Source organism: Orycteropus afer, unplaced genomic scaffold (genome assembly GCF_000298275.1).
Source record: "Orycteropus afer afer isolate SDZICR_OR568_19922 unplaced genomic scaffold, OryAfe1.0 scaffold00024, whole genome shotgun sequence".
Classification (NCBI taxonomy): domain Eukaryota; kingdom Metazoa; phylum Chordata; class Mammalia; order Tubulidentata; family Orycteropodidae; genus Orycteropus; species Orycteropus afer.
Genome location: NW_006921611.1, coordinates 5,454,159 through 5,466,886, shown reverse-complemented (window position 1 = coordinate 5,466,886; position 12,728 = coordinate 5,454,159). Strand labels below are relative to the sequence as shown.

General features: G+C 42.5%; 1 protein-coding gene and 1 pseudogene across 1 annotated transcript in view; one reads left to right on the top strand and one right to left on the bottom strand.

Annotated features, from left to right (window-relative positions):
* The window catches only part of GOT1L1 (glutamic-oxaloacetic transaminase 1 like 1), a 19,636-nt gene extending 13,359 nt beyond the window's left edge, over positions 1-6,277 (top strand). Inside the window, exons 2-9 of the mRNA XM_007935056.1 lie at positions 1,426-1,607; positions 2,891-3,002; positions 3,255-3,364; positions 3,578-3,670; positions 3,783-3,933; positions 4,843-5,008; positions 5,730-5,872; positions 6,132-6,277. Coding sequence (XP_007933247.1) covers positions 1,426-1,607; positions 2,891-3,002; positions 3,255-3,364; positions 3,578-3,670; positions 3,783-3,933; positions 4,843-5,008; positions 5,730-5,872; positions 6,132-6,277 — 1,103 coding nt within the window. The remainder of the gene's footprint in view (positions 1-1,425; positions 1,608-2,890; positions 3,003-3,254; positions 3,365-3,577; positions 3,671-3,782; positions 3,934-4,842; positions 5,009-5,729; positions 5,873-6,131) is intronic.
* A 5,665-nt stretch (positions 6,278-11,942) lies between these two features.
* LOC122152261 lies at positions 11,943-12,518 on the bottom strand (annotated as a pseudogene).
* Between the last annotated feature and the right edge of the window lie 210 nt (positions 12,519-12,728).

Here is a 12,728-nt window from a genome sequence, read left to right as displayed (position 1 = left end):
TCTGGAATTCCAATTACACATAGGTTATTCCTTTTGATGGTATCCCACATGAACCTTAGGCTTTCTTCATTTTGTTTTGATCTTTTTTCTGATTGATCCATTTCCAAAGAAGTGTTCAGGTATTTGCCTTCAATCTCCTTAATTCTTTCTTCCATTGATTCAATTCTTCTCCTTTGCCCATTCAATGTCTTATCTATTCCTGAAAATTTAGTATTAATCTTCTGAATTTCTGTGTGTAGATTTTGCATCATTTCTAATTCATTTATTTTGTCATTTTGTTCTTGTATTGTCTTTCAAGATTATTCTAGGGTTTTCTCTGTGTTTTCTTTGATCTGTCTTTTAATTTGTTGAAGATATCTAAATATAATTCTTTTGAATTCTTATCAGGGAGTTCCAATGCTGCATCTTCCTCAGGGATGTGTTTTGGGTCTGTCTCCTGGTCCCTTGTTTCTCCTGCTTTATCTTGCTTCTTTGTGTGGACCATGATGCTCTGTTGTCTCCAAGGCATTGTGATGTTTTTGTGTTTATATTTAATTAGTGATTTTATGTTGGAGTGACTTACCCACAATTTTTGTTTTCTTTGTATATGTTATCTGTGCAAACAGGGTACTGTGCTCCTCTATTCGCTAGTTGACAGCACTTATACACTCACCACCTGTCTCCTTTCCTGTTGTCAGCCTCTTGTATGTCCCTGCTGACCTTGGCAAACAGAGCCTATTCTTAAGTCTCTGGAACCTGAATGAGAATGCTATCACTTTAAAATCCAAAATGGTTGCCACTTGTAAAGATTCAAAATGGCTATGTCCTCAGTCACTTTAAATATCCAAAATGGCTGCTGCATGTAAACAATCAAAATGTCTGTCCCCTCCAGACAGCAGAAAGTCCACAGCTCAGGTTGTCTCCTTCCTTGCTGTTTCCCTTCCTAGTCATAGGCCACCAGTGCAGTCGTCCCTGCAGCCCGTGGTGACCAGGGCCGGTCTTTAGGTCAATTCTCAGGTCCCAGCACCACTTGGAAATATTCAGGCTGTTGGTCCCATTAGAGTAGCTGACAGTCCACAGCTCCGGCCATCTCTGTACTCAGTTTTCCTTCAGGTGTTTCCACAAGTTGGTGCCTAATCCACTTCTGTATAGTTCCTTTCAAAGCTCAGGGCTCCAGAATTATCTTCTGTATCTCTGTCAACTGATTTTTCTTTTCTTTATTGAAGAGGGTCTGTGTTGCTTGTCTGCCTATTCCTCCATCTTACCAGAAGTCCCTGACAGTATATTGTTTTTGAAAAGGAAAAAAAGAAGCTGTTTTTTTTGTAGGCACCTTTCCAAAGTCCCAGAAACTCAGGATAGCTGGGTTGTTTGTGGGCTGTCCACAGAGCCCAGAGTCAGAGGCCCTGCAGTCAAGCCTCTGAGTTCCCTCTGTGCTTTCCCTCACAGTCTGCATGACAGAAGATGGGCACCCCTGGGTTTCTCCCGTGGTGAGCAAGCTCCGAATGCAGATTGCACAGGATCCCTCCCTGAACTATGAGTACACACCTGTGATGGGCATGAAGTCATTCATCCAAGCTTCCTTGGAACTGCTCTTTGGAAAGCACAGCCAAGCCATTGTGGAGAACAGGGTGAGAAGAAGGACCCTTTCTGACCCAGACCACAAGAAATGTAGAGCTAGGGTTGTACCATCTTAAACCTGAAAGGAACTTTAGAAGCCCCCTTGCATTGATAAAGGAGACATCTGAGGCTCAGGAGTCCAGAGTTTGTAGCCATTAAAGGGAAGGGTGGGAACTATGGTAGCATAGTGCCTAAGGCACTTGAATGCTAACCAGAAGGCTGGAGGTTCAAATACACCAGCCACTCCTCGGAAGGAAGGTTGGGCAATCCACTTTCATAGTGATACTGCTTCGGAAACCCAAGGCGGGGTTGCCATGAGTCGGGTCTGACTTGACAGCACATAACAACAACAACAAAGGGAAGGGCTGGGATCAGAACCCAAATCCAGTGCTCTTTGCGCTTTAAAGAAAGAATTATCTGAATCTTGTTGTTGTTATGTGCCATCAAGTCGGACCTGACTCATAGCAATCCCTCCTTGGGTTTCTGAGGCAGTATCTCTGTGGAAGTAGATTGCCCAACCTTCTTTCCGAGGAATGGCTGGCGGGTTTGAACCACCAGCCTTCTGGTTAGCAGTCAAGTGCCTTAGGCACTATGCTACCAGAGTTCCTATCTGAATCTTAGGTAGTCCTATTAGTATGGTGAAACCTGTGAAAGTTGGAACTTGACAGGACTGCCTTGTTTTTCTAGGTCTTGCAAGTTTTCTGCCATTTTTTAAAATCACCTTATTAGTGGAAAATATTTGAGTTTTCCTTCTCTGACAGGTTTCCACCTGACAAAGGTTTCAGCTTTCACAAGTTTTACTATATTATTATTATTAATATTTCTCTTTTTTTACACTTTAAATACATCTATTGTATGCCATTTATACCTCAATATAACTGTTTTTAATAACATAAAGATCCAGCTTCTGAAAAATCAATGTGTAATTTTTCAAATGATGTAAGAAAATCTTCTAAATTATAGTTGGCATGTCATCTGGGTTAGGATCTCCCCTGTATCTCCAAGGTCAACAATTTGTTGAATGAATAAATGTGTAAATGAATGAGTGAAGAAACACATTAATTTTAGAGTGCTTTCTCAGTACATAGTTTTGGAGGCTAGGAGTTTGTAATTAGGCTGTTGGCTGTATTGATTCCTTGTCAGGGCTCTGAGAGAGAACCTTCCATGGCTCTCTGCTAGCTCCTAGTGACAGCCAGTGATCCTTGGCTTATAGACACATCCTTACATAGCCATCATCTTTCTATCTGTGTCTTTCTTACTAAAGCTTTATTTCTGTGTAATTTTTTGCTGGCAGGTAGGCGGTGTGCACACAGTTGGTGACAATGGTGCCTTTCAGCTTGGGGCCACGTTCCTCAGAACTTGGCATCATGATTCTCAAATAGTTTATATCATCTCTCTTCAAAAAGGTGAGTGTTGTCACCCTCAAGATGAGGGTGACAGAAGATCCCTGCCCCCTGATCCTGATTCCCACCCCATTTGCAATCTTCACTATTGTCCTTCTCACTCTCTGTCACAAGAGAAATGGTGGATAAGCCAAGCTATGCTTGTCTTTTTCCTTTGATTATCCCAGCTGTGACCCTCAGGCCTGTTCTGTAGTATCTATGCCTCCATCTCTCCATTCCCCATACAACAGCTGATGGGGGACTCTGTTCCCACAGAGCTGCATGGACTCGTCTTCCAGGACATGGGCTTTACAGTTTATGAATACTCCTTCTGGGACCCCAAGCGCATGTGCATGGACCCCAATATACTCATCAGTGTGGTGAAGGTAGAGGGAACCCTCTCAGGAACTTCTCCCTAGATCTGTTTTATGGTCTTAATTTCTTTTCCACCCTTTTACCCTTCTGATAACCCAAGGCCTTTTCTAGGCTTGGATTTGCCTAGCCCTTCAGGAACCAGCACAGGGAGTGCTTGCTCTCTCAATGTCCTGGTGTCATTACTACTTAGTGGAGGTGCCTGATGAGACTGTCTCTACCTGCAGCAGGCCCCACGTGGCAGTGTCCTTGCAGTTGGGAACATTGCAGACTGCAATTTGACACAAAGTCAGTGGACAAAATTGATGTGTATCATGAAGGTGAGCTCAACTCATTTTTCTTTCCTCCCTCTTGCCATCCACCATTTCCTCCATCAGTCTCATCCTTTTCTCACTGATTTGGGATGTTATTTCCTTCTTCTTTCTCCTACAGAGCAAACAGATATTCCCATTTTTTGACATTCCCAATCAAGGTTTCTCCTCTGGTGACTTGAATGAGGACAGTAAAATTTTACGATACTTTGTGGCTAAAGGCTTTGAGTTCTTCTGCAGCCAGTCCCTGTCCAAGAATTTTGGCATTTATGGTATGGTATGGGTATGAGCCAGAAGGAAAAGTGTGGGCCTAGAGCTGAAATTATGCCATACTCATGATACAAAAGACATTTTTGACATTTCTTACCTGCTAGAGAGAACCAAGGACTCCAGACAGAGCACCACACAGGCAGAAGGGAAGAACATTGAGTTTGGGGAAACAAACCAACAAACCCACTGCCATTGAGGTGATTCCAACTCCTAGCAACTCCCATTGGGTTGGGTTTCTGAGGCAGTATATCTTTATGGAAGTAGATTGCCCAGTCTTGCTTCCGTAGAATGGCTGGTGGGTTTGAAACACCAGTCTTCTGGTTAGCAGTCAGGTGCCTTAGGCACTGTGCTACCAGAGCTCATTGAGCTTGAAATCAGGTGCTTATTATATTGCCTTAGCTCAGCTACTAAAACTAGCCACTAACACTGATTGTGGATTCTTTCACCCCCTTAGGCCTCTGTGTCCCCAATTATAAGATGAGAGAATAGGACTTAGTGATCTTTCAAGTCCCTTCCACCTTTGAGGGAGCTCTGGTGGCATAGTGCCTAAGGCATTTGACTGCTAACCAGAAGGCTGGTGGTTCAAACCCACCAGTCACTCCTCAGAAGGAAGATTGGGCAATCTACTTCCATAGAGATACCATCTGGGAAAAGCAAGGAGGGGTTGCTATGAGTTGGCATCAAATTGATGGCAGTCAGTTTTTGAGTTTCATCTTTAAGACTCTTGCTTATGGGTACTTTCTGGAAGCCTCTAACAACTTCCTGGATTCAGATCCCAGCATGGCTGGGCTGGAATGAGGACCCCATAGCTCAACCTTCTGCAAGATTGGAGTATGAGCCCTGTCATAGGTTAAGGCCCTGGTAATAGAGGAAGAGACTGAGGAATGAAGATGTCTGTCCCAATGCTGCAGATGAAGGAGTGGGGATCCTGGTCGTGGTGGCACGCAGCAACCAGCACCTGCTGTGCGTCCTCTCCCAGATGATGACCTTCGCCCATGTCTTGTGGTATAACCCTCCTACTACGGGTGCCCGCATCATCACCTCAATCCTTTGTAACCCTGCTCTGCAAGGAGAATGGTAAGGGTAAATGGTGGGAGCGGGAAGGGATGAGCAGAGCCTCTGGACACCTACACTCCCACTGATTCACAGGGTTGAGCTGGGTGCTTCTCTTCCTTCCCATATAACCTCTTTATTCCATTAATTCATCAATTCATTCAAAACTTACTGAGGGCATTCTATACACCAAGGAGTCTCTGAGTAGCACAAATGGTTCAGTGAAAGGTTGGCAGTTCAAACCCAACTAGATGAGCCTTAGAAGATAGACCTGGTGATCTTCTTCCAAAAGGTCACAGCCTTGGAAACCTTGTGGAGTTGTTCTACTCTAACACACATGGGGTTGCCACGAGTCAGAATTGACTTGATGGGAACTAACAACAACAACAGTATGCAAGGGTTACCTTACCTTCGAACCTTCGAGGAGTGGGCAATGGGACATCCTTTTGGATAGACCAGTGAAGTTATTTGAATTCTTCCAGATTGCAGGAAAAGATTATGGAATATCATAGGCTTGTTTTTCTGGCAAAAGCTGCTTAGGAGCCTACTTGGCTTGCTTAAATTAATATGGGATAACTGCTCCCCTCCCCCTAGACACAACCATCCCAGCATCCTGGATTAACTGGGGTGCTCTCAGGCACTCCATTGGGTGGTTTTGAAGGCAAAAAGCGTGGAATGGCCATGGAAAGATTTGGGAGCAGGGAGAGACTTCACACCCTTATTTCTTGCTGACCTTCTTTGACAGGAAGCACAGTCTAAAGATGGTGGTAGAGAACATCGTGCTGACCAAGGAAAAGGTGAAGGAGAAGCTCCGGCTCCTGGGAACCCCTGGCTCCTGGGATCACATCACTGCCCAGAAGGGGACCCATAGCTATCTTGGACTCAACTGTAAGTGTCTAAGAAGGGGAAGCTTCCCACTTTATGTGCTTGAGCCAGTGTGAGCATTAAACTTCACTGACTAAGTGCCCAGTTCCTAGCTTTGCTCCCAACTTTTGTTCTTTACTGAAGAAAGTGGGGCTGCTTTAACGATCCTTTTGGGCCCTCTCCCAGAAATGCTGACACTCCTTAGCCCTTATCATGTACCTCAGGCTAGAGGAGAGTTAAGAGGTGGCCACCCCAGGCTCTAAAGCTCTGTAATTATCACCAGCCCAGCAGTTGGAATATCTGGTCAAGAAGAAGCATATCTACATCCCCAAGAATGGTCGTATCAACTTCACCTCTATTAATGCCAACAATATAGATTATATCACCCAGAGCATCAACGAGGCTATTCTCTTCACAATGGGCTTATGAAGAAAAGAGAAGTTTCTTCAGAAGTAAATGACTACTTATTGGAATAAAAGCTTTACTGTTTGCAAAAATCCTGTGCTAATTATTCATTGCTACAATTCTTTTCACAAATAACTCTCCCTCCATCTCTTTATGTAGCACTGCCTAGCCTCAGGAAAGAGACAAAAAAAAAAAAAAAAAGGCCCAGAGAAGGAGTATCTGCCTTTACTATCTCATATTTATTGAACATCTACTGTGTTACGGCCCTGAGTTGGGCATTGAAGAGAATGGAAAAGACAGGTACAACCCAGTCCTTCTTCTCCAGGAGCTTAGAATCTAACTGGGAGACAAGCCTTAGTCACATGAAACAAGTAACATTTCAAGGCTGACTGCAATAAAAAGTCACAATGGATTATATAGACAGTAAGTGTGCCAGGAATTTAGGAATGAAATACCGCAATGTGGCCAGAATAGCTAGGGAAGATCTCTTGAGGAGGTAGGACTTGATTTGAATATTGATGGGTGGCTAGGATTGGGATAGCAGGTTGACTAGGTGGAAAGATGTCCTAGGCTAGAGAACATCCTGAACAAGGGTCACTGTCATAATAATAATGAATATTTATTGAGTATCTACTAATGCATGAAACTGTGCAAGTCCCCAGGATAGTAAAAGGTCTAAGACACAGTTTCAGCCCCTATACTGCCTCTCACTGTAGCTGTGAGACAAAATTTTTATAGTTAAAATGTAGATAACAATAAAAGGTAACATGTAATAAGTACCAGATGAGTGTTCCAGGTAAGGGCAAAGGGGTTGGTGTGAGCCAAGTGGATGGTGTGTGTGGGAAATTAGTTGAAAATAAAGTTGAGCAAGTCATGTGGGATCAACTTATAGGAGGGTCAAATGCCAGTCTAAGAAATTTGGACTTAAGTCATAGGCTTTGGAAAGTCACTGAAAATTACTGTAGGGAAGTGATGTACCCAGAGTCCCATGCTGTGCAGTAAAGGGTTAGCACAGCAGGTCTGAGTTACCCAAATCCTGAACCTTGCAAAGGTCTTCAGGACTGGCCTTTGATGGCTCCTGGGAGAGCCCCTGGAGTATCCTTTCTGACAAGAGTGTCTTTGCATGCCTGAGGCCTTGGATCATGCAATATCTGTTTAATCTCTGTGGAGGTGGACACTGAGTAGCTAAGGTCAGTCATACAGGTACAGCATGCCTAGTGATTAACCTCCAGTAAAACCCCTAGACTCCAAGGTTCCTGTGAGCTTCCCTGGTTGACAACATTTCACATGTGTTGTTTCATATCATTACTGGGAGAATTAAGTGCTATTTGTCTGATTCCACTGGGAGAGTACAACTGGAAGCTTGCATCTGGTTTCTCCCGGACTCTACCCTACATGTCCTTTTCTTTTGCAGATTTTAAGATGTATCTTTTCTCTGTAATCATAACCATGAGAATAATACTTTTTGGGTCCTGTGGGTCCTTCTAGTGAATCATCAGATCTGAGGGTCAGGATAATGACACATTGTGTAATCAGGAGTGGAACTGGGTTTAGCACAAAGATTAAGGCAAATCCACTTCTACTTTCTTTCATTCCTTCCAGATATTCCTGTAGGAGTGCATACAAATTCTCAGTCTTATGGGGTTGGGTTTGAGGTCCCAAAACCTTTCTGCCAAGGTTAGTGGGCTCTGGACTCACAAAGAAATAGTTCCTTTCCCCTGGATAGAGTGGGAGGAAAAACGTGAAACAAAATCCAAAAACTCAATAATGACCAGAATTACTGGTTGGATGGAGTCTGGTGAGACCCCCAATACTATGGCCCTGGGATATATTCTAGGCCTGATATAAAACTCATTCCCAGGAGCTGGCTTTCAGTCCAATAGTTAACAAGATGTACATACATGCAGACCACTCAACCCAGGATGACGCACCCACATACTCTATGGAAATACATCCCTTAGAGCAATAGACCATGGGACACCAGAGGGGCAACATTCACACTGAGGAAATGCAGGACAAACAAGAGTGCATAACTATGAGGGGCACCGGGGGAGGGTTACTGGGCAGGGAGGGGAGGAGACTGGGTTAGGGTTGGACATGGTAAATGGGGAGTGAAACTAACTGTACATGTAACATTGAATGTAAAACAAACTCTTAAAATAAAAAATTAAAATAATAATAATAATAAGAAGAAGAAATAGTTCCTTTTCCATAGACTATAATTATTTTCATTTTTTAAAATTGTGGTGAAAATAGACACACCAAAAACATTTGCCAACACAACTTCCACATTTGCCATTGGATGACATTGATTACATTTTCAACTTTTGTCACCACTACTGTTCTTTTCCAAACAATTCCACCACTATTAACATAAACTCAGTGCTGCCCAAACAAAAACTCCCTTCCCTTCCACTTATTTTACTCAGCATGTTTTCAAGGTTCATCCATGTTGTGGCATGCATCAGAACTTCATTTCTCTTTATGACCGAGTAATATTCCATTGTTTGTATATATCACGTTTTGTTTATTCATTCATCTCTTGATGAGCATTTTGGTGGTTTCCCCTTTTTGGCTACTTTGAAAAGTGCTGCAGTGAACATTGGTGTATAGGTTTCCATTTGTGTTCCTGCTTTCACTTCTTCTGGGTGTATGCCTAAACTAAAAAAACTCAGCGCCATAGGGTTTATGCTTAAGTAGACTGTAATTCTTATGAGAGGAAATAAAGCTTTTGTTTGAAGGACTCGTAAATGAGGAGGTTTGCAGGCAAGTTCATGCAGCAAATTGAGCCATCTCTTCTGGTTTCCTGTTGCTTGCACATGGATTTATCTTGAGTTCCTGTGTTTGCCCACAAATGCAGGTTCTTCTTTCAGTTCTTTTGAAGGCTTCTTTGTACCCAGGTTATAAAGCTCTTCTAGTCCCAATGTCAGGAGAACTCCAGAGAAACACTCAGCACCTATAACGAAACCAAACCCACTGCTATCGAGTTAATTCCAACTCATAGCGACCCCCATTGGGTTTCCAAGGCTGTAAATCTTTATGGAACTAGATTGCCCAGTCTTCCTTCTGCAGAGTGGCTGGTGGGTTTGAACCACCAACTTTCTGGTTAGCAGCCAAGTGCTGTAGGCACTGTGCCACCAGACCTCCTTTCAGCACCTATAGGTGGCATGTTTTTAACGATTTTCAAAGATACGTTAGCAGGAAGATAGATTAGATTCCATTATGACTGGCTCTGCCTAAGAAAACAATGGACTTTCAGGTTATGTAGGTCAGAAAACATTAAATTATCAAAGCAAAGTCATTGTCTTTGACCCTTCCTACGAGTGGCTTATATGAGAGATAAGATTTCTAGTGCATTCTGTTCAGGATTCTGGCAGGATTCAGTAGAGAGAAAGAATGCCCTCTTACCATTGGTTCCCAGTTGGCTGCAGTACTCCATTATTGATTTTTTTAATTCAAGATTAATTTAAGTTTTCCTTGAAAGTATTTGCTGCTTAGATCACTTCTTAAATTAGTTCCAAGTACCTGACTATTCTTTGCTTAAAGTATAAGTTTAAAATTTTTCTTATGAACATTTTCAAATACAATAGGAAGAATTATGTAACGAACCCACTTGTACCCATTAATCAGTTTCAGTGACCAAATCAGAGCTCATCTTGTTTCTTCTCTATCCCCATGCCTATCTCTGAATTTTTTTGAGCAAATAATCATGTACTTTCATCTGTAAATATTTTAGTATGTGTTCTGGTTACCTAGTGCTGCTCTGACAAGACTACTCCACAAATGGGATGGCTTGAAGAAACAGGATTCTCTTACAGTCTGTAGGCTTTAAGTCCGAGTTCAAAGTGCTGGCATCCAGGGGCTGAGTAAAAGCCCCTCAACCTTGGGCTTCAGCTCTACCTCTTGCTCCTGGCCCACTGAAGCTAGAGGCTTTTTTACACTCAAACAGCTGCTGGCTGCTAAGACTGACAAACCCAAGGCTGACAAGAAAAAGACACAGCCCCAATGTTACCAAACCACACAGCCAGCCATTAATTCAAGTCCATTGAAAGTACCAAGGTCGGCAGAGCATGGCAGGCTGCTGAACAATGACATAGCCATATGCAGGGTTCAAAAGTGGCATAAGCTAGAGACCATTCCCCAAGCCTTCTCCTTATATACAGGAAGCAGACCACATTGCTAAGGCAGCTACTCAGCTGCTCATAGTAGATTCCACCATGGACCTGATTACCGGTCTCATCATGGGGAATACTACATCTAGCTGCCCAGCCACTCAACCAGCCCCAGCCAAGTTGACACACAAACTTACCTACCACAGTATGGATTTCTAAAAGATAAGGTCTGTCTGGTGGCATAGTACCTAAGGCACTTGACTGCTAACCAGAAGGCTGGAGGTTCAAACCTACCAGCTACTCCTTGGAAGGAAGGTTGGGCAATCTACTTCCATAGTGATATCACCTCAGAAGCCCAAGGAGGGATTGTTATGCGTCGGGTCCAACTTCACAGCAGTGAGTTTGGTTTTAGTTTTTGGTTCTTTTAAAAATAACCACAGTACCACCTGTTTTGGTTACCTAGTGATGCTCTAACAGAAGATACAAAAAGTAGGATGGCTTGAAACAAACAAGGATTTATTCTCTTACAGTCTAGGAAGCCAGAAGTCTGAGTTCAAAGTGCAAAGATCTAGGGGCTGGGTGAAAGCCCCTTGACTTTTGGCTTCAGCTCTGCCTTTTGCTCTCAGCCTACTGGAGCTGGGGATTTTTTTTAACCCAGGCAGCTTCTGGCTGCTGAGGCTGACAAACCCAAGGCCTTTAAGTAAAAAGGCACAGTCCCAAGATTATCAAACAATATGGCATGCCACTAATTCAAGTCCAGACATAGTCCCAAGATCAGCAGGGCATGGCAGGCTGCTGAATGAAAATTCTGTCACATGCGGATTCAAGTGTGCCAAAAAGCTACAGAGAGCATGCTCAAAACTTCTCCTTAAATACAGGAAGCAGACCACATCCCTAAGGCAACTACTCAGCTGCTCCAGGAGATTCCACCAATTGATTGCTCCAGTTGATTACCAATCTCATCATGGGGAATCATTACATCCAGCTGCCCAGCCACTCAAAACCAGGCCCAACCAAGATGACACATAACCTTAACTACCACACCATGATTACACACCCATAACCAACAATTACTTGATATCATTATATATCCACATATGTGTTATCACATATCCATATTCCTGATTGTCTTATAATTACTTTAAAAAATTTTTAAAAAATAGATTTTAAAAAAAATTTATACTTAATTTTACATTGTGATGATTACTGTGGTGGCTTGAAAACATGTATGAAAATTCTTGACACACCTACCATCCAAAAATAGAGTTTAATTCTTTTTGCCCTAAAAAAATTCTAACAAATAAGAGTGCAGCAGAAGTGGTACTGTGTAACTTCTTAGTTAAGCCATGAAAGGTGTACAACTTCCATTGGTGTTTTTTCTGTCTCTCAGGACATTTTTTTTTTTAAGTTGGAAAGCATAGTCAGTTTTATTGAAGATTACAAATCTTTATAGTATTTAGGATGGAGACAGCTCTTAAAAATAAAAAGACTCAAATAGATGGATTTTATTGCATTAAAATTATCACCCATAGTTCATAGGTATCATCTCATTTCTATATTTGGACAACTCTTAGATCTTACTCATCAGCCTGTCGAACAGTTCCAAATTCAGAGACACAGATACCATCCAAAAATTTCTAGATATCCTTGCTTTTAACTGTCATGGCTTGCTGAGTTAAAACAGCTGAATTTGATACAAGCTCAATGTCATTTCCTTTAAGAATTAACTCATCTTTCTGGGTTTGAGATACCGAACAAAAAAACCTGGCCTCATTTGAGCCCTGTGAATCTATGTTTCACCCAAGAAGTTTCAAACTCCAACAAGAGACCTGTTCTCTTAAATAACAACACTGATGGGGAAGTAAGCATACAAAGACTTCATCTTATAATGGAAGCCCAGTGTAACATCCTTGACCACGTTCCGTACATGACTATAGATAGTGTGAGCTGTCACCAGTTCCTTTCTATTTTCCCACTATTTGTCAACATGAAACGTCTTCTTTTTCTTTCCAAGGATTCTGAGTACTACATTGATGTGATTGAAGTCCTTCTGCAAGGTTTTTCTGGGGCTCTTCAATATTCGTGCATCCCTTTAGAGTGATGTCAAAATATTCTGGAATGTCAACAGTGTGATTGCTGAGAATGGTTTTCATTCTCTCAGTGGAAGTGTCAAAAAAAAAAAAAAAAAAAAAAAGCTCTCTCAGGACTCTTGCTCTTGGAACTAAGTCACAGACTGAGCAAGCCAAGCAAACTCATGGAGAGGCCATGTGTGAGCATGGGTGGGTATTCTGGCTTCAGCTCTAGTGGAAGGTCCAGCTGATGTCCAGTGTAAACAGCTAGATGATGATTCCAGTCCCCAGTCT